The following is a 27,320-nucleotide window of genomic DNA, read 5'->3' as shown; positions in this document are numbered from 1 at the left end:
AAAATTTTAAATATAAATATAATTTATTTATCATATATATTACATATGATATAATATAATTAAAAATTTTAAAATTAATTTTTATATGTTTTTTTAAAAATTAATAAAAAATAACTTGACATGATTAAATATAATTAATATAATTAAATACATTAGAAAGGACTAATTTTAACATAACATATTTATAATTTATTTAAATAATTTTTTTTATTAATAATATAATTTTGATATAAATATAAATAAAATAATAACTCTATAATTTACATTCAAATTAAAATTTTAAATGTACCATCCAATGCTAACTTTTGCCCAAAATTTTTTTTCTTTTGAAAAGTTTACAAGCTAAGATAATGATAACTGTTGTTTTGAAAATAAAATGGGTTGCCATCCTTTTTTTGCCACTTGTCGACAATAAACAGTCAACAGATTGTCATTTCTTAATTCATGAGCCACTGCCCTTGTTCAGTCTTTTTTATATTGAGAACGACATGGCCATGCCAATGACTTCCTTTACATGAATCTCTGCTACATTTGCATATAAATCTCACCTTTGGGCAAAAAATATTTACCATCTATCAAATCACAAAACATAGCACTAGAAAGGCTGCATTGGTAAATTCTCATTTACTAATACATCATTTTGGGAGATAAAAATTGAAATAAAGCAGTTGATATTTGCACTTTGGTTACCAGAGTCATCGGTAGAGAATGGGAGCGGTAACTTGTCTATTATTTACTTGAAAAGGAAATTCACCAACCAATCTTGAGTTTGGTTCACCCATTGGCGTTACATTCCCCATTCCTTTCAAACAGCTTGAGATTTCTGGCGCTTCGTGTACTGTAGGATAGGCTCCTTGACCTGCCAAAGAATGAAAAGGGCAAAAGTGCCAATATATGAGGATAGAATTCTAGTAACCGCTGTTGGAGCTTCATGCGGCAGTAAACTACAAGGTATTTAAAGCGGTATACCGTGCTTGCTTTCCTGGCTCGCTTGTCTTGGGATGTTCTACTACACACCACGATGTCTACCTCATCGCAGTTTCCATTTACTCTGTTGGTCTCACATCCTGGGACAAAGCTCTCCCTTGAAGCTATTGGCTAGACAATTCCAAGGGAAGTATCTTAGTTAGCTCTGCACAATACTGTCAAATCAGACTAAAAACTTGCTATGATGATTCCAATTTTGGCACTAACCTCAGTCCTGCTTATGGGGGTGTTTCCATTATCCCACGTCTTTGAGATAGTCTGCTCACTTCTGATTGCACCTTTTTGGTTTATGTCAGATCGGCCCCTCATGCGTGTGAGATCTGAACCAATGGACCGGAGGACACCGCAAGTAGACGTATCCCTGTTGTTGCTTCCTAATAAATAGAGAAATATGTTCCTAGTTCGAAACTTACATTCTCGGCTAAACTCTTGACAATAGGAAATAGGTTCAATGGAGTACCAGTTGTAGGAAATTCCAGATGATTGGTCTTGTTATGTGGTTCATGGGCATCCACATCCTGCTCCATTAGGAAGAGTTGGAGAATAATTAAATATTATGCAGAAGATGCATTGTAGGACAAGTAACAAAATTAATCATCACCATAGCATCATTGTTTAAGGCTCTCTTGATTTCCAGTAGCTTTTTCTCAGTCAGAATGGAGTGGATGACACGCTTACCTGTGTTAACAATGGATCGACGACAAAGTAAATTTACCAGGATTAATCCTGCAAAATCATGTCGAGCACATGCTTTACTAAGGTGGCAACACATACCTAGCCTACGGTTGCCTTTAGCTGCAAGAAAACCATCTCGAATCATCTTATTTATAAGTCTTCGAACAACAGTCTGATTTGCGTGTCCGTCCAGCTTGTTCTGAAGCTTTGCAACCGACACATATTTCATTGGAAGAGCATGATACAAAGCCTAAAGTTACAATAGTGAAGTCAGAATGTGCCATAGGAGTCATAGTCACAACTCACAAGATTGCTATGGGCTATGATATATTTGCAAGCTAAAAAGACAACAATTAGGCAACGCTATGCAATTCGTAACTGAGAATCTCCGTGCAATTCGTAACTAAGGATCCTAATAACAATTTGGTTGTAGTTATAAAATGTGAAAAAAGGCATACGAAAACAGTGCAAAACAATATGTTTCAGATTGTAACAGATCATACAATTGGCCAAAAGACAGTTAAGCTTCTTATTGATCAGTCAGAAAATATAAACAGAACCAAACTCGACTACCTTCAAATACATGTGATCATCAACCTTTGGAGATCCCTGAACAATCTGGACTTCACCATCCATTTCTTCTTTAATTGTTAACTCATATTCAGACTTCTGGCATTCTCGTTCATCAGATCAAGGAGAGTGATAGAAAGCAGGAAACGAGGATACACATTTTAAATTAAGCCCAAAAGAAAATAACCTTCTGATTGTTTATGATGTAGCTGTCTTTTCCAGCGCTTTGTAAAACGCCTTTCTTTACTAGTTTGTCCACTATTTCTGAAATCAATCAAAAGAAATTAAAAACATTAGCGGCCAAAAAATAGAAAAATTATAGAAGTTGAAATCCAGCACAGTAGTGTACTCCCTTTCTGTTAAAACTTTAACATGGACCACCAAATCTTTCATTTACCTTCAGTCAAAACCTGTATTTGTGCAACATAGTATGATTGAAGTCTGAAATATTATGAAAATAAGAACGGATAAAGAAACTGCGGGATATAAAAAACAAAACTACCCTACTAATTTCTGGCCCCATCGGTCAAAAATAAATTTAGGAGAATAAAATAGCACCCTTACCACTGAGATATCTGGGAAATTTGAGAGAACATCAGTAAGTTCAACAGTATCAAGATGATGATTATTGATCCAATCTTTCACCCTTGTCAATTGTTTTTCATCTTCCATGGGATCTTGAGTATCATCTATGCGACGGGTAAGAGATTATTTGTTGTAAACGAACCCAGCCCAGATATTATCGAAGAACTTAAAGAGTAAGAGGTAAGGTGGGAGGAAAAGCGAGAAAACCATTAATGGCTTTTTCGTCATCTTATCAATTTCAAGGGATACAATGTCTGACTCCTTGTTGATAATTTTAAAATGTTACCTTCATCATCCATGCTACTATCTTCTTCTGGTCGTTGCTTATCTGGCAGAATAATCATTCTTACTCGTTGATCAAATTCTCCCAATAATAACTTATAGGAACAAGATAGGGGGATAGAATGACTAGTAGGATCTCTGAAACAATTTAATTACCTACTGGTAACACAATAAATGGGTCTTCCTGTGATTCATTAACCTGAAATCAGGAGAAAAAAATTAACAACACCTCAACACAACTCAATTTATTTTATCATTTGGTTACATGCAAGTGCTATACATGCTTTCAAGGGCAATGGTTCATAAATTATACTGTCATTTTACCTCACTATCAGAGTCGGAAGATTCATCTTTTTGAACAGAGTCAGCACCTAGGCTTTCTTCATCATCTCGAATGTCATCATTTTCATTCCCACAAGGATCAAGTACACTTTTCACCTGTATAAGTTACCAGTTATGAAAACTTTGATTAATATACGAACCACAATCTGATCCTAGCATCCAAAAAGCCTTGAACCCTAACCTTGAGAGCTAACACAAAGTGCTTGCTGTTGACATTTCCAACCTCCATCTTTAAAGGATTTTTGGTCCACGGGTTATGAGCTTCCTCTTCCGTGCAGCCTCTAAAGAATGGAGGCTCATAGTCCAGTGGCTGTGTTTGGTGAAATTAATGCGTTACCGTCTTTGTTATAGTTGAATACTTTCATTTGGAGAAGAGAAAAGAATCTAAAAAACTTTGCCAAAACAGTTCTATGAAACAGGAAAAATGACCACATAGACAAAAACAACGTTCCCTGAGTTCCAATGCATTTCGTAAATAATTTACCATCCCTTATTGAACAATTGGAAAGTTTTAAATAAAATTAGCCACCAAGTTCAGGAACAGGAAACCAAGCCTTCAGGAGGAAAATAAGAAAGGTATACCGTCACATCATCATAGTAGAAGAGTTTCATCAATATAGTACGCTGAAACAGAAGATAGAACAAATTTATCACAATTAACAACAATAAATATGGTTCAAAGTAAAATATAACATTTAAAAAGCTTAATTGCTAAAATTTACCTCTTCAGGCATCCTATCCAGAGTTCTCATCAACTGAACGAGAGTACGGACCATTTTACAAGCAGAACTCCTGAAATTTAACAATATCACAGAAGTTACAACTTAAAAAGGGCAATCTCCAAAATTCCAAACAATAATAGACAGAAAATTATACTATTTTGAATGAATCGTATTTACATCACCTCATTTGATTGGGAGTAACTTCAGTGGCGGAGTTGCACTTGAATGTTCCCCCTTGTTTCTTGTTTCCAGTGCGATTAATATTCATCGAAACCTCTTGGCTATCAGAATTGGAATAACTAAAAGAAACTGCATTGAGAAGGCAGATTCAATTTGTTAAATAAAGAATTGAAACACTAAAGCTTTGAAAATGATTGTGGAAAGGGTGACTCAAAAACTTTACATGAGTATTCCTCAATCATTACTCCATCTGTTGATTCGCATATGCAGAACAATAGTGTTTTCAGGTATTTTTTCTGTAATGCATCGTAGACACCTGAGAAGAAAAGATAAATTAAATAATTAAAATCAAGGGGGCAAAAACAATGACAAAAGAAATTTTTTTAAAAAAAGTGAAGAATCAGATGAAAACAACTTGCCTTTCTCCATCCAATCAATCAGTCTACGAGACTCTGCATCCAACGGCATTAGCTTCTTGATCTTCATCTCTGTTGATAATTATCGCAATTTTTTAAAATAATTATCCAAACGGATTTTGGAAATTTTAAAATGAAATTTGAGAAAATCTTAGAGGAAAAGCTAACCTAAAGCAGGAATGGATTTATCGTTGAAATACTTTTCGGGAAAAAGGCCTCTGACATAGCTAATATTGAATATAGCAATACGAAGCAAGTTCCTCGTCTGTTCAGAGAAAAAACAATCAAGAAAAATGAGATCAACTTAAAAATATTTATTATCAAAGCTTCAATTTCAAAAGCTCCTAGGTCTAACTATTTGACAATAAAATAAGAAAATCTGATCCATTTTGCAGCAAAATTCACTAGAAAAAAAAAAAAGAAAACAAAAGGATATTTTCTCGTGAAGTTGGAGATGAAATAAAAGAAAACAAAATTTAAAGAACATAAACGGCGAGCTTAATTGTACAGCTCAAGTCACAAATTATTGGAAAACAGACTAGAGATGACCAATCATTGTCAGCCTTGCGCAAAAACTTCATCAAAGTTACAAAGCGAACGCAAAATGTTCAGATCTGAAGTATATTAGGTGCATATAAAAGCGTTTAAGATACGAGTTTCTTAGAATGGTTAAATTTCAGCGAGAAAACGAGAAGGGAGATTTTGATTTCTGCCTATGTTGCATTTATCAGAAAGACTATGATCGGCAAATTTAAATTTTGAAGGGGAAAAAAAAAGAACTACAATCCAAACGAACAAGTAAAAACAGAAAACAATTAACCAAATTAGTATAAAACAGAGAACAAGCAAACTCGATGCTGTATTGAGCAATCAAATAAAGGCCAAGAAAAAATTGAGCTAAAACTGGATGATTTGAAATTGATTACCAGAAGAAGCGAGTCCTGCTGGGTGATCTCTGCTTCTTTAACTTGTTGTGCAACAACCTGAAACGATAAGCCAATAAAAGTTGAAACAAGACTGAACTATAAAACAGAGAATATAAAGAAAACCAGAGACCGTGAAGATGAACCGAAAATGAATGAATTCAAATGGATTTCAAAGCTCACCATTGTTGTAGAATTCTAAGAGACAGAAGGAGAATTTGGGAGACAAAACTAAAGACCGTTTGGCTTGGAAATTTGAATCAAATTAGAGAAAAAAAAAATTGTAGGAATGGCGGGAGAGAAATGAAGTTGAAGAGGCGTTAACTCATAATAGATCGGCAAATGGAATTTAACCAAGGTTGTGCGATGAATGAGGGTTGAAATTGTCATTGTACATAAATACTAAGGGTGTTTTGGTCTTAGAGAACTGACGTGGTAGCTTCTACCTGGCTCATATGTCATCGACTAAGCACTCATTGTGTGTTGCAGCATTGGACCCACTTTTCAAACGGACGTCTCAAGAAAAACGAGAAACGGTTACATGAAAAATTCACGTTGGTTCAGCTCCAGAAGAGTTGCAACTCACAAGTGAGCTCGCTCATGAAGCTTTTGTCACCATTTTAAAAACCAAAAAGCATTTTACGATCAAGTCTCCCAAAAATTCTCAAACGTTTTTCAAATAATGGTATTGATACCATTGGAGCATAAAATGTTTTCGAAGAATGTATTAATACTATTAGAAATATAAATAAATTATACTGTTCAAATTAGATTCGATAATTACTTAAATATAATTTATTTACTGTTAAATTAAATTCAAGCTTAATTATTTAAATAATAAATCAAATTGAATACTATAAAAAAATTCACAAATTTAATCAAAATTTTATTTTATAACATAGTTAATATATATTTATGTAAATAAATAATGAAAATGTAATATTTATATTCACATCTTACCGAACTTAACAATCAAAACTCGATAAATTAAAATAAATTATAATCCAAACTTGACCATGCAAAGAATCAAGGAAATTAAATTATATGTCAAACTCAAGCACAAAAATTAGAATAAATTACAAATCAAACTTAAACGTTAAAAAATAAAGCCTCATCAAGAATAGACCCTCGAGTTTATGGTTATTTTGGCTTATCTCCATTTAAAATGTGCTTAACAGATTATTCAAACACCTATGAACAGCCCAACGCCAGGGGTGAGAAGGTTATTTTGAACTCATCTCCATCTCACCTTGAGCAAAGTAGCAGGTCTGACAGAAGAGGTTGATCCCAGTCAAGCACTCACAGAAGCATTTGAAAAGAAAAAGGAAGCGCTGATTTGTTTTCTCAGAATAGTCATTAAAGAAATTAGCAAATAACAATAATGTAATTTCCAAGTCCAAAATTTACAGAGGCTCTTGATTGGTAACAAAATAATCCAAGAAAGTTGTGAAAGAAGGGATATTTTTAATTACTTTTCAACCCATAACATAATTCTATAAATTCTATTTTTTTTATTACAAAAAAAAAATAAATTTCTAGGCTAACATCATTCAGAGAATGAGAGTTACCTACAAAGTAGTTTTGCACACTGTCAACGTTGTTAATCTTCTCCGCCTGCCAGACGCACGGCTGCACTTTGATCTATTTTTCTCCTGTTCTGGTTGGAAACTTGAAATCACACTTTTCATTCCAAATCTTTGATCATGCGGACCCTCAGGAATCAACAAAGAGAATGGTATTCCTAGAAATAACTGCGGATGGTACAGAACATATCAGTTCCATTCAAACAATATAGCCTGCACTTGCAGTTCAGTTCACACTGAAGTTCACCTTTCAAAGGGGTCTCCCCTGTTCAAATGTAAAGGAGGATACACAGCCACAGCTATTTTCTCCCTAAGATTGAATCTCCTTGCAATCACTGGCCTGACATCTTCAAATCCAACCAAGCTCACCAAAAATGGAAGTAGTAAAAGCAATTCTTGATCTGTATGGTCATCAAACCAGCTCTCAATTGGTATTCCATTGTCTACTTGGAACCCAAATGCCTTAGAAGAAAACCAACAAGCACATTGGTTAAATTTCAGTAAAAATGCTTATCATGTCTTCAAAGAGTGTACACCAACTTTAAGAACTTGACAAAGCTACATACAGTTTCAAATGCATGAGAATTTGTGCCATTATCAAGAAAGATCATTACATTGATCATGATATTTAGAGTGTTATTCACCGACAGGAGGAAAAATATCAGACTCCGCACTCTTCAATTCTCAGTGTTCTTGGGCATGATCCCCAGAACCCCGTAGTATAGATGCCATCAGATAGACAAGCATAGGAAGGATTAAATTATACTCACTTTAAACTCTCCTTAAGAAAAATATTAACTGTCTGCCAAAAGACAGACTAAGAGTTCCACAAAGAGATTGCAACAATGGGTGTAGGCACCAATTTTGTTCTTCTTCTTCTTCTTTTATTATTATTATTATTATTATTATTATTATTATTATTATTATTATTTAAAACAAAAGGGAAAAAGTTTAAAAAAAAAGATCTTTGATTTCAACTATGGCAGCGGAAATCAAGCTGACGGAGTGATCTAAATTTCTCTCTGACATTACCTAACTTGACAGCATAAAATTCGGTGACCAAAAGTCACCGGATATACCTTCAAATTTTTCACAAAATGATCCCAAAAGATTTGGGATCTTGAATTCCAAAAGCTCTGCAAATAGAGCTAAATTTTGCAAAAATAGAGAGAGAACAAAAAAAAAAAAACACAATAAAAAAAACAACAGCAAACAAAAAAATAATTTTTTTTTCGAGAATAAAATTTTCGATCTAGGGAGTTTGAGATTTTTTTGAAAAATCTAGGCTTGAAAAGTGTTTAGAAAGCAAAAAGGATTATTGGGAAAATTTTTGAGAATTTTTGAAAATTTTTTTGGGTCGCCGGAATTTGAAAAAGTTTGAATTTTTCGGCCACCGAAATCTGGGATCTTTGAATTTTCGGTGCCGTTGGAGTTTTCGGCCACCGTTTTAAGATAACGACAGACCGAAATCTGGGTTATCACGACGGCCGACAAAGGATTCTAGGATTTCCGAGAGAGGGTCTCTGGGTAGAGAGAGAGGGGAAAGAAAAAATTAAAAAAAAAAAACTAAAACAGGCCTTTTATAGGCCATCCAAAACGATGTCGTTTTGGCATTCAGACCAAACTCGATCCGCGCAGGATCCGCACATCGACCCGACCCGTTTCGCGGGTTTTTCTTCTTTTTTTTTCTTTTTTTTTTTCGTTTTGATTTTGATTTTGATTTTAATTTTTTTATGTTGATTTTTATGTTATTTTTTTATGATATTGTTATTATTATTATTTTTATTTTATATTATTACTAATAATAATTTTTTTAAAAAAAATAAATAAATAGAATAAAAATAAAATTGAAATAAAATAAAGACCTAAAAAATATAAATAAAAAAATTTTATAATAACAACTACTTAAAGGAAATAAAATTTTATTATAAGCAAAAATATTATTAAAATTTCACTAAAGTGTTGGGATAATTTTTTTAAAAAAATATTTTTGCTAAGTAAATAATAATAAAATAAAAATAAATTGTTTAGATGAATCTTCTAAATGTAATTTTTAAATAAAGTTAAAAGAGTTTAATTTTCTTTAATTATTACAAGTAAAAATAATTTTTTCGGATTTCACTAAAGAGTTTGAATAGTCCAAAATTATTTTTACTAGAATAAATGTTGATTTAAACAATGTAAAGCAATAATAAAAATAAAAAGAAAAAATAATAATAATTGATATTTTGGATATTTCGTTTTTCTTTAATACGAGCAAGTTATAAATATTTAGATTTATCTGGTGATTTGAGATAATCTAAATTTTATAATAAAATTAAAAAAAAAAAATTGTTTAAATGAATATTTTAAATGCAATCTTTAGAGAAAGTTAAAAGAGTTTAATTTTCTTTAATTATTACAATTAAAAATAATTTTTTGGATTTCACCATGAAATTGGGATAATCCAAAATTATTTTTACTAAAATAAAGATTGGTTTAAACAATATAAAACAATAATAAAAATAATAAAAAATAAAATAATAATATTTTAAATTTTAAATTTTTTTAAAAAATATAAAAATTGAAAATTTTTGATTTTCTTTAAACTGAATATTAATATTTAAATTTCACTAGTGAGTCGAAATAATCTAAATTTATATTTTTATAAAAAAATATAAATAATTAATAAATACTAAAAAAATTTTAAAAATAATCATAATAAAATTAATTAATAAATTCCTTTAAGTATATAAAAAAATGATTTAATTTAAGATATTGTCAAAAAAATTAAGATAATCCTAAAATTTGCTCAAATTTTGTAAGATTTCACTAAAAAATCGAGATAATTGTAAAATTTATTTAATAAATTTTGAAAACTTATCAAAAAATTGAGATGTTCCTAATTTTTTTTAAAACAAATAAATAAAATATCTTATGATGAAATTTCAAAAATTTTATAAATGATCAATTTTTTCAAAATATTTTCTAAATAATAATTCTCTATAAATTCCATCAAAACGTTTGAAAATTTATAGAATAATAATAATAATAATAATAATAATAATTTTACAAAAAATATATTTTTAAATAAATTTCAAGAAATTAATTTTAAATAAAAAAAATCATATTATCAAAATTAAAAAATTATACATGTTTAATTGATATCATTCTTCAAATGAGTGACATAAATCCTCAGTCGTAATCATATTCTCATATCTAACCTTAATTTCACAAACCTAAACTTTTTTTAATAATTCTTAATTAATTTTAAAATTTTTACTAAAAGATAATATTTTGAATAATCACTCACATTCTATAAAAGATTAATAACAACTTTGAAAAATTTTTATTAAATCTAAGGAATGAGTCCCCCCAAACAATAAATCATTACAACAATAGATTTCATCAAATTTTATGCCAAAGTATAATCAACCACACAATTAAAGTAACCAACAAGAAGATATATTCATGTGTCTGCGTCTGTCTTATGTGTTAAGCCTGGAGAGGAGAACCACTGTAAACATCATTTTCTTAATGCTAATTCTGTGACATTCATGCTGAGTGTGCATTGGTGTATTTGAAAGTAAGGTTTCCACCCTTGTTTCAGTCCTTTATTTTTTCCAGTGCGTAGCAGAAGCACTAGAACAAAGTCCATGTAAGAAAGGAACTCTGAAATTACCTGCGGAGAGTTATCAATAATGACAACACATGCCAGATCACGGCCAAGGACTGACAAATCTTTAAGGTAATTGCCATCCACAAAAATACATGATTCTCGGAAAACACGATGGCGAAAAACTCTCCTCTTTGGATCAAGCACATTTAGAAGTTGCTCTGCATAAATATTTTGACTAGCTGTAAATATAATAATCTAAAAAAGACTGGAAACTCTGTCCATGAAATCTCTTAGGTGAGGACGGCATCTAACATAAACAGTGTATTCCTGGAGATTAAATTTTACAGGGAATGTGAAATCTGCATCTTTGCAAGGTTCTAGCAAGGAATGCACCAAAGTTTCTGGCACACAATGCAATTGAATCAATACCCGAGGATACTCATCACCAATTATAGAAAGAAAATTCAATGCTAATATACAAATGTTAAAAACAGACAAGCCTCGTAAATGTTAAGGAATAGGAATGACACTTGAAAGATAACATTCCAACAACCACACAGAATTATAACATGCTATGCCACTAATCAAGTAACATAATATTCATTTTGGAATTCAGATTCTGATGAATTATTATTGCAAGATATAAGCTGCCACGAAATTGACTGGACAACTCTAAAAAGAACCCCAAAAGATTTCTTTGATTGGAGAAAGCAGAAAAAACCTAAGGAGAATAAGCTGCAGAAAGTACTACACTATAATTAGCATTTAAACTAATTCAAGTCTAGGAGCTTGAGAGGAGATTTAAATATCAATCCAAAACTTGTTGCATGAAGGTAAGACTTAAAGAGTCAGAATTCATGTTTGATAAATGCTGCCAAAATCACAACTGTAAGCATAAAAATTCTTCCAAGTAATCATCTAATAGTATTCCTACCATCCAAGTCCAAGACAAGAGTGGTGGGCGGGCAACTCCGGGTCTGCTTAGGCAGAAGCATAGGCCGAAAAGTAGGGACAACAGATGACAACTCTGGTAAGTTCTTTATAAATAAATAAGGATCAAAGTCATCAAATTCCTCATAGTATTTATCCTCCACACAGACATCAGCTGACATAGATTCTTTGCTATGCTCATCAGCACATTCTAATTTTGAGTTTTTCATGGCAAGGTATATGGGTGAAACTTCAGATGAAAAGACAGCTCCTGAATCTGCATTACAAATCACAGCATTTGTGTCTACACCAAGCATCTCCTCTCCAGAAGTAGACCTAAGAGCATCTCCAGTAACATGAGCATCCAGCATATCAATCTGTGACTCATCTATTCCCCTGTCTTGATGGATTTTTGAGTGTTCCCTCAAAAAGAATTTGATAAAGTCAACTAAATAGGATATATGCATTAAGATCACTTAAGAGAAAGCAAAAGCACACTACAGGTATAATGCTAAATATAACGTACCTCCACCTTCAATCTCACCTCCACAAATCTTATGAATGTGAAAGCGTGGAGAAAATATAGTACCTGTCAGATGGTGATCCCTGCCCTGCAATATAATTAAGAAAATAAGCAAAATCTTAACCGCATAGATGGTTATCTTTTTCTTTTTTTTTCTGTTCTTTCTTTTTCTTAGGAATTCTCACCTTCCTAACTAATTGCACCAAGCAAAAGCATATTTTAAGTAAAAATATGAAAAAGAATCATAGTCAATCACTCCTCTCCCTCAGCAACATCAAAGAAGATGCATAAAATAAAATAGCGCTAGACATATTACCTTATGATCTACATGAGAACCATTAGCTGAATCAAATCCCAAACAAGCATCAGAAGTTTCATCTCGCAGCAAGCCACATCTAGCATTTAAATTTGTAGGCCCAACAGGCTATTCATTTTTCTTTGGGAATGTTCCGGCTGAAAGTTCCATAAATTTCATAATTTAATTACACAGCAAATTTGACAGTCAAGAACAGACTTAGAATTGGAAACCAGAGTACATTAAACCTATTGAAATTTTTTAATGGTGCCAAAATTAAGAACAATAAATAAACCATTATCACTGCAATGTTTTCCTTTTGACCAAAAAAAAAAAGGAACACCCTTTTAACCAGAATACAAACTTAGGAGACAAATTTAGCAACATACCAAGTTTCTGCTTCCTAACAGAAGATGTAATTAGCTCCGATACTTTCTTCTCTGGACCTTGTACCTTTTCAGATTTTTTCTTCCGTGGTCTTGAAGCTTTGGGACTGGCATGTTCTCCAGAAGCATTTCTTCCAGAAATTCTAAATAATTAAAATTTCCAGGGTTATGATTCAAACTTCATAGCATTTAAAATACACTAAAAGGTTTTTAAATGAAATTAAACTCCCAATATACTATGTTCTGGATGTCTAATGTGGAGCGTGGAGTGAAACAATTATAATAACAACTATGTAAAACCTTCAGCTTTAACTTTTTCTAAGTAACTTTAAAAAAAAAAAAATTGTCATGGAAAACTCTTAGCATAAATAAGGAAGCTCATTCAAAATTTCTAACTTACATTACCCAAAACAAGTGGCTTTTTCTCATTTAAAATTATCTTCGTACGCTAAAAACTAGATCATACTCAGAACCCTCCACCAAATTTAAGTGTATAAAATGCAGCTCTCATTCTGGGATCTTAACTTTTACACACTACAGCCCCCTAAGGATTCAAATTTCCCTAGAACATGCAAGCCAACTTCAACATGGTAAATACAGTGTACCCGAAAGAACAGCAAATTACTAATATGAAAGAGTCTACATCTAATAGAGCAAACCAAATTAGGACATGCTCCAGCAAGAACATTTCCGATTTGGATGAAGAAAATTAGAGCAAACCATTCTATTTAAATCACCGAATGAGGACAAAATACTAAAACCCGAACTAACAGCAGCTCCCTCAAACAGAACATTAAACATCCAAATTTTTTGAAAAAAAAAAAACCATGATAAATGCATCAAATCAACTAAAACCTATCGATTCTCGAACAAGAATCACGAACCAATGCCAAAAATAGAGCATTTCAGTTAAGTTAAATAGAGTAAGCATGACAAAAAATTTAAACCCAAGAGAGAAAGAATGTACATCGAAACTAAGTTGCAACCAATAACTAAAGCTACAAGCTTAAGCTAAAGGTGACCTTAATTACTTACTTGAGAACAGAGTCGAACCAGGCAAGATCAAGAAATGAAGAACAAGCAAGTTCAAATAAAAGAATTGAAGAGAAAAATAGAAGCAAATTTGAGTAAACTAAAACCCTAAAATTTGTTACGAGTAGGAGAGAGCTTTGTTTTTGGGGGTTTTCTTTTTAGGAGTTTTCCTTTCCCTCCAAAGACGGGAGAAGAGAGGGAAAAAAGAAGAGGATTTTTGCTTGAAAAAGATGTTCGATCTTAAAACATTGAAAATAATTTTAGAAAATATAGTGCTTATCAGAAAACCACCTACTCGCGATTGATAATGAAAAGAGGTTACTCGCTGCATTTGGCTTACATGGAAAACCCGGCCGTATTGTAAGGCGAGTGCCTTTAATTGCTATATTTGGGAGAGTAGGACTTAAGGTTCTCTGTGCTTGCTTCAGCCTTACTAAGCTTAAAACGACGCCGTTCAAGAGCGGTTTCCTTCTCTAATTTGCCTTGGGGAGAGATTTTTTAATTTGCTTTCCGTTTCCAATTTATTTTCTTTTATAAATTCCTTCTTTTTTTTTTACTTTGGATAATTGTATATTTGAATCAAACTTCTGGTAATAAAAAATATTTTTAAAAAACATCTCGGTCAAACATCTATCTTTGAAAAAGATGAAGGGTCATGGAAAGAAATAACTTTACATTGGGTTGCTTAGGTATATGCTTTTCGTTAAATTATTGCAGTGGCTCGTGAGACGAATCTTTTTTAAATTAAAAAAAATTAAAGTTAGCATCGCTGTCTGCACGGTATCAACAAAAGATGACCTGTCAGAGATTGAAAATGTGCCGAACAAATTTGTATGCCGTATATTACGCCAGGCCCGAATCCAGGACTCTGCAGATTCTGTACTAACAGCTAGCTCGGAAGAAAGCGCACTCCCAGTACGATTGCTTTTTCATCAAAAATTAGGCGTAAAAAATTAATCAGATTGACATGCTAAATAAATCAAGAATACAGAAACAAAAATAACAATTAAATTAAATAATGCAATTGCATTATAAGATCGTAATTGAACATATCGTGTAAATTCAAATTCAGGTAACATAAAATTTATTAATCCGAAAATATCGTGGTGAGCAACAAATGTCCACAGACCACGATATAGCCGATGCTTCAAAGCTTAAGCATTACCCTTTATTCTATTAATTTTATTAAACTCCAAACAAACAATATAAATCCACGAATAATCGTTACATTATTTGATTATTATTCTATATATATCAGGGTGACGTTTTTAAACTTCCTTAAACGGAGTTAAGGTATTATCATGTGATAATCCTTTAACTCCGTTGATGAAATTTAAAATCTCTACCATGATATATTATTTTCAATAATTTACTCATCAATGAAGAAAAGTCATTTCATCTCTTAGGCCTCCTCTTCGAACGCTGTCACCGGAAAACTCTTTGACAGTCCCATGGGAGTAGTAAAAGTGATTTTGGTAGGATTATTATGATCCACGGAAATATCAGAAAGAGTAATCCAGATCATCATCTCCTCGCTTTTGACACCTGTCAACTTCCGCATCCTACGATCCTCAATAAACGCCGTAATATCGGGACCAAACGAGGAGACTCCAAGGTCCTTGAACCAAAACTTGAAAGTCTTGTGCTGTTTCAGCCAGATGAAGCCTGTGGTCCGGTTGAACCCGACTTCGTCGAGGTTGCTTAAGTTATTTATATCTATACAATACTTTTAAAATAATTTTTAGAAAATAATTTTTAAAAAATGTTTGGTATGAGGTGATTTTTTAAAAAATTATAATAATTTATATTCAATAATTATATCATTTTATTTTGTAACAATTTAAAAATCTTATATGGTCATGATCTTAATTAGTAGGATAATAGGGAGTGATTTGATTTTTAACTTAAAAGATGAAAATGTTTTATTGCTACTGAAAAGTAATTTTTAATATTATTTTTAATTAATTTACTCTCACAAAAAATATATTTAACATTACCTCAAGAAACTGGTCACTAAAGCTTTAAAAATTGATTTCTTTAATCGCTTATTCTAAAAAATTTATATTATAGATTTATATTGATTAGGAAAAATATAATGAATTTATCAAATAATTTTTTAAAAAATTATTTTTATCAAAATTGATTTATACTGTTTAGTTTTTTACAAAATAACATTTAACTAATTTATAACTTATTGATTCAATAAGTATTAAATGTTTTACTTTTTTGCAAGATTATTTTTTATATTTTGTATTATATAGCTTATTTTTCACATAATAATACATAATACAGTTATTTATAATATTGTATCAAACAAAATAATTTAAGATCACTTATAATTAAATTACTTTGGTGATCTTATTACTATGATTATTAGATTACCGTGATTTTGAAAATGATATCAAACTTTATCTTAATGTAGTTTTTAACATTTTTGGTAAGATTATCATGAAAATGTAATCACTAAAATGATTTTATTACTAAAGCAATTTTATCACTTGCAAAATTAATTTATTTGATTAACAATTATTAATTTTTAAAAATTAAAAACAATTGTATTTGATATTAATAAAAATTAAATATTATTTTATTTAAGAGTATGAAAGTTAGCATGTATATTATAATAATTACTCAAATTAATAATTTTAATATTGTTTAATGATAATAATTTATAAAATATTAGTAATATTTAATTTATTTTATAATAAAATATAATTAAATTAATAAATATATTTATTAACAGGTAAATTAATTTTTATAATATAAATTATTTACTTTGTTGACACATGGCAAAAGTTTAAACATAAATAAGGCTTTTGATATCTAACAATAATCTATTTGAACTTAGAATTTTCTACCATGATACCATGTATCAATTTTCAGTCTATTATTATTTTTTTTTTGGTAAGAAAATTTTGAAAATAAATACGTTTACTTAATCCTTCAGGTCAAGATAAAATGTGTCGTATCTGATAATTTAAAACAGGTGACTACAGATTATGTATTCGAGATGATTTTAATAAATGATCACCGATAAAATTTAAACTTAAAATTTATTTGTCAAGAAAAACGAATTTAACCGATTGAATCAACTACTTATAAATTTTTAATCTATTATTTGAAACCTTATGTCTTTCATTTTCTTTATTTATTTTTTGCATTTATTAACCTGCCATTGTTTTTCGAAAAATGATACTCTTTCTGCAACTCATAACTATACCCATGCAATTAATTGAAAAAAAAAGCCACCCAAGTTCTTCTTCTTCTTATTTATTCTCCACTCGGCCGCTAATAATTACACCATTAACATTAATGGGAAAAAAAACCCATCCAACTTTTTTTCTTTATTCTTGATTTATTTATTTATTATAAAAAATTCAATCATAATATATTGCATTTGCTTATGTTATTTATTTATTTATTTTTTTTTTTAAATTCAATGGTCACTCCTTGCAACCTTTTCAAGAAAAAAGTTTCCTTATCCCCAGAATTCAATTGTTTGATTTTTTATTTGCTTAAAAACAAATGTTCTTTTATCTTTCATTTTTCTTTTTCCTAAGAAAAAATCATCATAAACAGCATTTCATTCAAATTGAAACCGCTAAATATTAAAGATTGCCAAAGAGATCTACGTTATTTTGTCACTAACATTGGAAATTTAACTTCGAAAAAAGGTAAAATTTATTAACAAAATATTTTTTTTACATGATTAAATAAATGGGTTAGTTTTCTATTTCAATCTTCTTTGGTTTTCTCTTCTGATTTTTCTTCTTGCATAAAAAATAAAAAAACAAATTCTGTGATAATACAACATTTTTAATTATTTCTTGTAGCTTTTTTTTTTTATTAAGTGAAAAATAAATTTTAAATCAATTAATTATTGCCAAGTATAAAAAATATAACCTGGGGATTCTTTTCAATATTTTATTAATTTTTTTAATTTACTTAATTTTATATAATAAAAATATTATTTAATATATTATTTTTTATTATTTATTAATAAATTATTTTTTGATATAAAAATAATTTTAGATATTTTTAATATTTTATTAATTTTATAAATATTAAATAATTTGAAATTTTGTTACATATAATTTTTAATTTAATATACTTAATTATTTTTTTTTATAATTTATCTTACCGTTATGTATTTGCATCAAAACATATCTTTATATTATTGATTTTAATCTTACCATTATAATAATCAAATTTACCTCTATGACTATTTATCTCACTGTTACCGTTACATTTACATCAAATCACTTATTTTTATTATTGATTTTAATATCATCGAAATCAATGTCAACACCTATCCAAATGAACCTTAATTTATCTTACCGTTATTGATGTATTTGCATCAAAACATATCTTTCTATTATTGATTTTAATCTTATCATTATAATAATCAAATTTATTTTTATGACTATTTATCTCACTGTTACCGTTACATTTACATCAAAACACTTATTTTTATTATTAATTTTAATATCATCGAAATCAATATCAACACCTATCCAAATGAACCTTAAATAATTTAAATCTTTTTATTGTGACTGACCTATTTGTCTATGAAATTCCAAGTCGTGATTAAGGATAAAAGCGAACAGAACTTTTAGTGAACCATTCATAGACATGTTTAATTTTTATTCGTTTATATTCATTTCTTAAATTTAACAAACAATTTTAAATTACATTATCATCATTTACCTTAATTATATTTTAAAGTTCGTTTATATTTGTTTAAATTTATTTATGTTCATTTAAGATCTCTTGTTAAATTTATTTATTATTTATGAATGTGTTTATTTATTTATATTTGTGAAAACGAGCTTATTTAATTTAATTGAACAAATACAAACAGTATATAAACAACTTATTATTTAAACAAATAAACATGAACAAATATAATAATTTTTTTAATAAACATGAACCAAACACGAACACTTTTAAAAATAAATGAACAAACACAAACATACATACAATCATTCATTCGTATTCAATTCGTTTACAACCTCAAGTCGTGGCTTAGAGTATTATGCCGTGGTTTCGCATATTATGTTTTGCCCATTTATCAAAAGCAAAAATTCCATTAAAAATAACTTTGTTATTAAAAAAAAAACCAATTGCCTCGCACCAATTCACCTAGTACTAAATGACTCTTCAAAAGTTAAAAGTAATATGATTATTCTAACCGGGTCAGCTTTTTATACAATTATTCATCATTATTGGCAGTAACATCTGGTGGAAAACAATTTCTCTTAATAGAAAATGCTACAAAAGATATTTGCATCGTGTCGTGCAGCAACAGACCCCTCCATAACTAAAATCATCAAAAGTCAAGAAAAGAAACATGCAAAACTAACAAAAGATAAAGGCAAACAAGGAAAGGCCAAAGTCAAAACAAAATACTTATTATATCTATTAAATAATTAATTCATAATCAATATCCGAGATAGCCATCCTAATCAAATTGTAATAACATTAAGGGAAAAGAAAATGTACTAGAATCAAAATCAAAATATGACAGCAAGCCACTTGCTCCAATTTTCTAAAGCGAACCAGGGTGAACTTTCTAATGAAAAAGGTATGAACCTTCCACCAAAGTAACCAGAATGGTTACCTCAAGTACTAGTAAAGCAAGACTTTTTATCTTGGAGGAGGTGGAGGAATATGGGATTTCGCCATTCCCACCCATGCAACAATTCCAACAGCAAGGATTATCCATCCAAATATGTCATACTTTAAATCACTGTTCTTCTTCTTCTTTTTGGCAGCCTGAAACTAAAAGAAAGAAATCAGCAAGAATATTCTATTAACTTCATGTATGCATAAGTTCATAGACAACATAGCCATCAATTACGAATCTATGATGCATTGAAGGCTTCTCCTATTAACGGCTATTGGCTAATGTCAGGACTCCGGACACTGTTACATGGTTCACCTTAGGGTGAGAGATGGAAGCAGGGGGCGGTTAGAGTTGAACTTTTGAAATACTCAGATTCAGTTCAAATTCAGTCCACTTGGTTAAGAAATGTAAGCAAAACAAAGCTCAAGACCTAATACATTATAGCATAAATTATGTTTATTTTAACGTTTTCAGTCATTTAACAAATCAATCAATTTATAGTAAGGATGTATAAAAAAACTGGGAATGAAGCCTAGAAAATGTTTTTTCTTTGACAATTATGATTCCAAAAACTAGAATCAGGCCTGCTAAGCAGCTCTATTTCATTACCTAAACCTCACAAAAGCCATCATCAAAATCTTAATTAACATCTACTTCAATAAAGAGATGGTTTATCTTCGCAGGAAAATATTGTCAGTCCCTAAAACAGCCCTATGCGAGCCAAGCCTTTAACCTTCCATTACAATAAAGAGAAGAAAGAAACCCTAAACCAGAGGATTGTTTGTGCAAAGAAAGGAAAGGTTTCAGAGAGAAAACAAGAGACTCTAGTTGTATGCAGCCTATAACAAGAAAAATTTTCAGGAAATTTAACAGTTCAGAACAGAGATAAATGATATCCTATTATAGAGATGGACCTATAATGAAGAGGCAACCATGCCTCATGCATCAGCCACAAGGCAGAATATGTCCATTTCATGTATGAATTGGATGCAGTCGCACACTGGGAATCAAAGATGAATATAACAAGAAGAAATCTCACATTTGCAGTTGACGAAGCAGAAGGTGCCCCAGCCATAGCCTGTTGATCAGCTGCAGCCTTTTGGAACTCCATATGTAACTCTGGGGCCTAAGAAAACAAATAAAATCATCAACAAATATCAGTCATCAGATAAACAAGATACCCCCTGTAAAAACTTAGCCAATTCACAGAATATAGTATCATGAATAGCTGTCTGCATAAAGTCCAAGCTTGTGGTATCACCAGGACCCCACTACTCAACCCGCACTCATTTTGATAATATTTCTTCCTTTTTTCCAAGAAAATAAAGACGGCCATTCGATGCAAAAAGGGACTTATAGAAATTCAAGCCAATATATATGTAAGTAAAACAAAAGGAAAACACCAATCTGACTAAACTTATCAAGCACAGGCTGCTAGAAAACCAGATATACACTAGCCATAACCTTATCATTGATGAAGCAACCTGCTTCTTCTCTGTAATCTAAAGTCCAGATTATCACATCATCAAAGTTTATACCAAAATAATGAACACGGTAAACAATGCGGCTAAAAAACATATATAAACTGAAGTTTTATATTTCTGAGGTTTATTCAAACTGAAGCATACATCTTTATCCATGAAGGAAAAATTCTCAAGTTACAGCAAAACAAGAAAAATCAAGTATATATGTATATACCTTAGCTGCAACTTCTAAAGACTTCTGATATAGCTCATTGTCCGGATCCTACGAAGATTTTACAAAAAAATCCCCAGAATTAGCCTCCAAAACCTTCAGATTCGGAATTTCAAAATATACAGAGAGAAAAAGAAGTTACCGCATCTACTGCTCTTTGAAAAAACTGAGCAGCCTTATCAAAAGAAACCTTAGCCTCATCATGATCCGTAGTCATAAATGCAGAAGTGGAGTACGCATTTCCCATGCACCACAAAGTTTCGTGCTTGGAGGGATTTATCATCAAAGCCTCATCCAATTTCGAAATTGAATCTATAGGATCAATATTCATTGCATTAGCAAAATAATAATAAACAAAAAGAGAAAAAAAAAAACATCGGAACAAATTCAAGAAAAAGATAGAATACCAGTTATCATCTTCTTTGCATCTGAAACGGTCTGAAATTGAGCTAGTTCCAGTAACGCTCCTCCCCATTTCGTTAAATTCTGCAACAATTATTTTGAAAAGATAAAGATGAAATTCGAAGTAAAACAAAAGAATAAGACAAGAATTTAAGAACCAGATAACTAAAATTTCATTAGTATAAAAATTAATGAACAGAGAATAGAATGAAAATATTTAAAAAGAAAAAATAAAGCAATAAACAAGAAAAAAGATAAACGTATGGGACTAAAGTTGAGTACGTATTTGCAATGCTTTACATGGAAAAGGAAAGGAAATTTGAAAAAAAATAAAGAAAAAAACCTCGGCGTCAAGAGGGTCCTTCGCGTAGTTAAGTTCAGAGGCTTTTCGCGTGTGTTCGGCGAGTAATAGGCGATCGAAATCGGCTTGAGAAAACTCCATTTTTGCCTTTTTTTTCAAGTTTCTAACTACGAGTGCAGCCGCTAGGGTTTTTTAGTGGGTAAGAGAAGTAGAGAACGGAACAGAATAGCAAAGCGAAGTTGGATAAAAAGACCGGATGGCCCTTGAAATTTGGCGGTACTTTCCTTTCGCCTCCTCACTTTTCTCTCTCTTTTTTTTTAACGTCGCGGACGGCGAAGCCTAGCTTTAAGTTTGGAATTTGCACATTGAACACCTATAAGAGGAAGACGTGCAAATGAGTAGAACTTATAATATATTTAATTTTTGTTTGTTTATATTTATTTATTTATTTTAATAAATAATTTTAAATAATATTTTATATTTATTTATTAGATAAATTAAATATAAATAAAAATTTATTTAATTTATTTATATTTATGAATATATTAGTTTAAAATTTATTCATTTATAATAATATTAATACAATTATATTTTTACCTTTTACTTTTATCTTATTTTACAATTTAATTATATTTATTTTGATTAATTTATATTCATTTAGGGTTCAATTTGTTTAAATTTATTTGTTATGATTTACTTATTATTCATAAATATATTTATTTATATATGTTTGTAAATATATTCATTTAATATTTATAAATAAATTCATTTAATTTAATTAAATCAAACGTAAACATTTCATCATTTAAACAAACTGAATTCAAACAAACAAAATGCTTTTATACCGAACACAAATCAAATCCGAACACTTTTAAAAATAAACAAACTATAAACATATATTTATTTATATTCTATTCAATTACAACCTTATTAAAAAACAACTCTTACAACCAGCTCAACTCTTCACTTTTTTTTTTTTTTTTGTAAAATATAAAGATAGTTATTTAATTTTGGGTTATTTTTTAAATTAATCATTAGTTTATGAAATTTAATATTTGATTAATTATTTTTTCGCTTAACCGTTTGTTAAATTGCCACATTCTTTTGATTATAAAAGTATACAATCATACCAACTAAAAATATCATGAGCTCTTACCACTTAAAAAATCAATAAATATATCAAATGAAAACACCATTACCATAGCAACATAAACCATGCTGGCACAATTCATGATGGGCTAAACCGTGCTGTGCGCTTGGGTTGTTTGCACCTCTAAGACACACGAATACAATTAACATTTATTTTCTCTATTTACTACTACAATTAATTCATCGAAGGATGGGTTGTACTTTGTAAATATCCAGTGTCTTGAATAACTATAATACTAATACTAATACAACTCAAGAGTCCTAACATTATGTGGCCAATTTGAGTTGCACAACTTACTTAACAATGAAAACAGCTTCTATCCGTTGCTTCAACTTGTCACCCAGAAAACAACAAACGAGTCCGAAGAAACAATGTGATTATAATCCTTCATGAAAGCGTTCATATGACAAAAGCAGACTAACAGCACTTAAAATGGAAACCCACAATGGCAAGTTTCTTAGTAGACTACTTGAATGATATCAAGCAGCATTTGATGCAAGAAAAGTTCTAATCTTATGTAACAGTTCGGCCTTCACAGAATCAGGAACAGATGCTGCACAGACACGAGTGATGATAGGAGTAAACCTTAAGTCAAAAAATTCCAAAGCAAGCAAGAAAATAAAATGTATGGCAGATATGGTGCATATTTTTTTTTTTTTTTGTTGGTACATTGCAGATATGGTGTATATGAAGACACTAACTAGTAACTAGCAACTGGTAACAAACAATTAGCCATCCTAAAATAAATAGTTAATAACATTCTTTTTGGATCATACAAAAACAAAAAGGGTAGGTGACAGCCCATTGCAGTGAATTGGTAGCTTCAATACATAGGTTACGGTGAACATGAACAAATGGGTTCCTATTAAATTATTTCTGTAGGTCAATAAATAATGTCTAAATCATATTCAAAGAACCAGAATGGTAGTATATAAGTGAACCTCAAAGAATAATAAGCATAACAAGTAATCAAAAAGACAAACAACTTGAAGGCAGTGATCTGTCACAGCTTTCCAAACAAACCTACTACTATCATAAATAAATTGGAAAAGCATTAGAGTCATCGTATTTTCTTGTACTTTCTTCTCCTGATTGAATTACAATTAAACTTGAATGCCTGATCAAATGCATCTTTGCAGTGAGTTTCTTCCACTCTAAGCTGTCTCACTCTCCATTTTCAACAGTATTGATTTTAACACAATCAAAATTGAATGCTTAAGCTCAATTTGCAAACGTTGTTGCAACTTGCAATGCACTCCTTTAGACAGTGGAAAACAAATACATTCATTTTAATTGCAAAATTAAGCACCAAACCCAAAAGAAAAAACATGTAGATAATAAGGAAGCAAGTTCTCAAATAATAATCAAATACTCAAGCATCCTTTCACACCAAACTGCTATGAATACAGGATTAGAAGTAGCACATTCCTTCAATCCCTCCCTCTCTCTCTCTCTCTCTCAAAGTTTTTAAGGTATTCTTTTGTGTGTGTGTGTGTGTGTGTGTGTGAGTGGGGGATTGAATAGAGAAGAAGGAGAAAGATAGACCCACCTCTACCTTTTGGGGTGATTACATGCACTAGGTCATCCACTGTAACATTGTTCCTTCCTTTCTTCCTTGTAAATGCCCTTGGACCAAATTATAGATATAAAAAAGCATGTTATTTTAGGAGTTTGAAAGACTAGGTATGGAGAAACACAAATAGTGGAATGGAAACAATCAATGTAAGAAGCAAAACAAAAGCCAAGACTAGCATATTGAAGCACCTGTCATACAAAACAAAGGAGCTTGTTATCCATTATCAAAAGGGCCAAAAAAAAAAGCTATAATTACACCTAATTTTGTGCCTGAGATAGTGAGTGATATAACCTCATAGAATCCATTAAAGAATGATACTTGATATCAAAGTTGAAAGCAACACATTACAAGTGCACTTTGCATCAATTCTTAGACTTAGATATACAGAAATCTTATGTCATTCATAAATGTCTGGCAAGAAGAAAATACTATATATGCCTAGCCAGCATACCAAACAAGCAATTTGAGATGATACCTTAGAACACCATTGGAGTTGGACATTCGAATGCAGAACTAAAATATCAAAGAACACCTCATTAGCAGATGTTTTAGCGTCTATGACAAAATTAACAAGCAAACTAAAAACCTACTTAGTTATAGATCTTCATTGATTTCTGGATTTATTTGTTCATATCAAAGAACAACAGAGATAACCAGATAAGTTAACAGATTTTTGCACACACAAAAAAAAAAAAAAAAACCCATTTTAAAAACGGAAACATGCAAAAACGCATTCATTCTTCAAAAGCCTAGAATAAATAACCAATGTAAGAAATTAAAAAAAAAAAAAAAAAGAGATTATCGAAAAGCAAAAGAGGGAAAACCTGCAAAGAGCTTTCATCTCGTCTCTCCAACCGCATTCTATAAGCCTTTCCCTCAAAAGCTCCTTCAGCCGCTCTTTTTCTCCGCTCTCAATGAACTACATAGTAGATTTTTGTGAATTTTATTTTATAAAATTTTTTTAAATGCAAAATAACGCAGCATCAAATACAGAAATAATATGTAGAAATTCCAGCCAATGAAAAAAAATAAAAACCTTGGTGTTGATTTCTTGAAGAGAGGGCTTTTGATCTTGATGATCCTTGTTCGCATCTGGTGTTGGTGTTGGTGTTGGGGGACGACTGACTGAAGACCTCCTTTTTCCAATTACAAAACAAATAACTAGTTAAAATATAAGTATGCATTGTGGATGTAGCTAAAAACTTGATAAAAAAAAAAAAAGAATTGGGCGATTAATTATTACTTGATGACCAATTTGTGAGAGTGAGACATTTCCTAGCTGGGAATTACAAGTTTGGGATTGGGACGACGAGGAAAATGCGTTGCCCCACTTACGCTCGCTCCGGAACAGGTAGAGCTGCCTGAGTTGAGTTACCGAGATAAGCACAATTACAATTTACAACTCTATTCTCCTTCCCTAGGTTTTGAACCACATATGGATACGGACTCCTAACGACGAGAAAACCCCAGATTTTTTTATTCTCCCTTTTTTTTTTTTCTTTTTTCTTTTTTTAAATTGCTTCTAACGGAAAATTAAGATTTAAAATTATTTAAGTTTAATAGCAGAGGTAGCGCTTAGGGGTGTAATTGAGTCAAGTAGATATAATGATAAACTTAAGCTCGAGCTTGACTCTAAACTCGTTATTCGATACTTAGTTCGAACTCGATCGAATTTTATTTTTTTAGTTCGAGTTCGATTCGTTATCGAAATCGAGCTACTCGAACTCGCTCGATCAAGTTGGATTAATATATAAAAAAAAGTTTGATTTTTATACTAAAAAAAATCGATTATTTATGCTCGAGCTCGAGATCTTTTACAACTAATTTTTATCAAACCTAATAAATATTATGTTTTCAAGATAATAACAATAATAATAGCAACAATAATAACAATAACAACAATAATAATAATAAAAACTTACACACAACTAAATTTAAGCAAATAAAAGTCTCATTAAATGATTCAAATGCAACACACAAATATAAGACATAATGAAACTTAAAAATTAAAATCCTAATTGAAAGATATTAAATAAGTTCACAAATAAGTTACAATAAACCAACAACAATACATATGCTGCCTTTACAATATTATGTTTTCAAATAAACATTGAGCTCATATTGTTTTTCAATAAACATACACAAAAGGATAATTACAAAATAAAAAAATTATAATTAACAATAAGAATAACGGTAAAAGCACCCATGTAAGAAAAAGATTGTAATATTATTACAATGATCAATAACTTTAAATTTTTAACATTAGCATCAACATGGATTTTATCTTGTTAGTTGCCTTATAATCAGAGCAAAAAAATATAAACAGTATCTTGTCAATTGCCTTAACATGAGTTTCTATCATTAGTTAACCTATGGTTCGTAAACTATAATGCAAAAAGCTTAATCTAGACTTTTGGTTTATAAAATTCAGTATTTAAATGCAACTTCACAAAGAACATACTGTTTTTCACAAGTTTGCAACAAAAATAAAAGTATAATGTGATAGTGTTTGACAAACAAATCAGAATTGAAAAGATCAAT

At 30.5% G+C, this 27,320-nt stretch overlaps 3 protein-coding genes and 1 pseudogene across 8 annotated transcripts; all 4 read right to left on the bottom strand.

Moving 5' to 3' along the window:
- Window positions 1–720: 720 nt before the first annotated feature.
- Window positions 721–7,876, bottom strand: LOC111289022 (meiosis-specific protein ASY1-like). Its single transcript, XM_089760270.1, has 24 exons — window positions 7,832–7,876; window positions 7,513–7,727; window positions 6,932–6,950; window positions 5,686–5,742; window positions 4,928–5,024; window positions 4,763–4,831; window positions 4,567–4,659; window positions 4,346–4,472; window positions 4,164–4,233; window positions 4,024–4,065; window positions 3,623–3,751; window positions 3,424–3,537; window positions 3,256–3,298; window positions 3,104–3,145; window positions 2,797–2,921; window positions 2,630–2,642; window positions 2,420–2,496; window positions 2,236–2,331; window positions 1,762–1,912; window positions 1,589–1,665; window positions 1,448–1,505; window positions 1,195–1,361; window positions 970–1,098; window positions 721–859 (listed from the first exon to the last, which is right to left on the bottom strand). Exons 1-24 carry the CDS (start codon window positions 7,874–7,876, stop codon window positions 806–808), a joined length of 2,109 nt encoding a protein of 702 aa, XP_089616396.1. The 3' UTR covers window positions 721–805.
- Window positions 7,877–10,570: 2,694 nt separating this feature from the next.
- Window positions 10,571–15,590, bottom strand: LOC111287253 (uncharacterized; annotated as a pseudogene). Its single transcript, XR_016341893.1, has 8 exons — window positions 15,451–15,590; window positions 14,877–14,953; window positions 14,033–14,183; window positions 13,001–13,140; window positions 12,633–12,769; window positions 12,320–12,404; window positions 11,798–12,193; window positions 10,571–11,264 (listed from the first exon to the last, which is right to left on the bottom strand). The product of XR_016341893.1 is annotated as an uncharacterized LOC111287253 (transcript).
- A 3,834-nt stretch (window positions 15,591–19,424) lies between these two features.
- TOM20-2 (translocase outer membrane 20-2) lies at window positions 19,425–22,329 on the bottom strand. Of its 2 annotated transcripts, none has more exons than XM_022879416.2 (6): window positions 22,096–22,329; window positions 21,758–21,836; window positions 21,493–21,662; window positions 21,354–21,401; window positions 20,695–20,781; window positions 19,425–19,804 (listed from the first exon to the last, which is right to left on the bottom strand). In XM_022879416.2, exons 1-6 carry the CDS (start codon window positions 22,192–22,194, stop codon window positions 19,676–19,678), a joined length of 612 nt encoding a protein of 203 aa, XP_022735151.2. In that variant the 5' UTR covers window positions 22,195–22,329; the 3' UTR covers window positions 19,425–19,675. The 2 variants fall into 2 exon arrangements, with proteins under 2 accessions (XP_022735151.2, XP_022735150.2); XM_022879415.2 differs by having other exon boundaries at window positions 19,483–19,810.
- An 883-nt stretch (window positions 22,330–23,212) lies between these two features.
- On the bottom strand, window positions 23,213–26,247 carry LOC111287409 (uncharacterized). Of its 4 annotated transcripts, XM_089759990.1 has the most exons (6): window positions 26,023–26,212; window positions 25,816–25,915; window positions 25,604–25,698; window positions 25,255–25,292; window positions 24,753–24,829; window positions 23,499–23,756 (listed from the first exon to the last, which is right to left on the bottom strand). In XM_089759990.1, the coding sequence occupies exons 3-6, from the start codon at window positions 25,637–25,639 to the stop codon at window positions 23,683–23,685; spliced, it is 225 nt and encodes a 74-aa protein (XP_089616116.1). In that variant the 5' UTR covers window positions 25,640–25,698; window positions 25,816–25,915; window positions 26,023–26,212; the 3' UTR covers window positions 23,499–23,682. The 4 variants fall into 4 exon arrangements, with proteins under 4 accessions (XP_022733685.1, XP_022733686.1, XP_089616116.1 ...); XM_022877950.2 differs by lacking the exon at window positions 25,255–25,292 and having other exon boundaries at window positions 23,213–23,756; window positions 26,023–26,247; XM_022877951.2 differs by lacking the exon at window positions 25,255–25,292 and having other exon boundaries at window positions 23,213–23,756; window positions 25,816–25,912; window positions 26,023–26,226.
- Between the last annotated feature and the right edge of the window lie 1,073 nt (window positions 26,248–27,320).

This window comes from Durio zibethinus, chromosome 4 (genome assembly GCF_047325235.1).
Source record: "Durio zibethinus cultivar Kanyao isolate XHJ-2024 chromosome 4, ASM4732523v1, whole genome shotgun sequence".
Classification (NCBI taxonomy): Eukaryota; Viridiplantae; Streptophyta; class Magnoliopsida; order Malvales; family Malvaceae; genus Durio; species Durio zibethinus.
Note: the sequence above shows the minus strand (reverse complement) of the source record. Positions and strands in the feature narration are given on the sequence as shown.

What these genes read in the sequence shown, in the direction of transcription:
- LOC111289022 (XM_089760270.1), bottom strand. Translation starts at nt 7,876, where the DNA reads ATGATCTTTCTTGATAATGGCACAAATTCTCATGCATTTGAAACT. An exon ending in TAGTAGCATGGATGATGAAG is followed by an intron (nt 2,922 to 3,103) that starts GTAACATTTTAA and finishes CCCGTCGCATAG; the next exon opens with ATGATACTCAAGATCCCATG. An exon ending in GAGCCAGGAAAGCAAGCACG is followed by an intron (nt 860 to 969) that starts GTATACCGCTTT and finishes ATTCTTTGGCAG; the next exon opens with GTCAAGGAGCCTATCCTACA.
- TOM20-2 (XM_022879415.2), bottom strand. Translation starts at nt 22,194, where the DNA reads ATGGAGTTTTCTCAAGCCGATTTCGATCGCCTATTACTCGCCGAACAC. An exon ending in TTCAAAGAGCAGTAGATGCG is followed by an intron (nt 21,402 to 21,492) that starts GTAACTTCTTTT and finishes AAATCTTCGTAG; the next exon opens with GATCCGGACAATGAGCTATA. An exon ending in CTGCTTCGTCAACTGCAAAT is followed by an intron (nt 19,811 to 20,694) that starts GTGAGATTTCTT and finishes TCTTTCTTTTAG; the next exon opens with TTTCAGGCTGCCAAAAAGAA.
- LOC111287409 (XM_022877950.2), bottom strand. Translation starts at nt 26,051, where the DNA reads ATGTCTCACTCTCACAAATTGGTCATCAA. An exon ending in TCTCACAAATTGGTCATCAA is followed by an intron (nt 25,916 to 26,022) that starts GTAATAATTAAT and finishes AATTGGAAAAAG; the next exon opens with GAGGTCTTCAGTCAGTCGTC. An exon ending in TTCAAGAAATCAACACCAAG is followed by an intron (nt 25,699 to 25,815) that starts GTTTTTATTTTT and finishes TCTACTATGTAG; the next exon opens with TTCATTGAGAGCGGAGAAAA.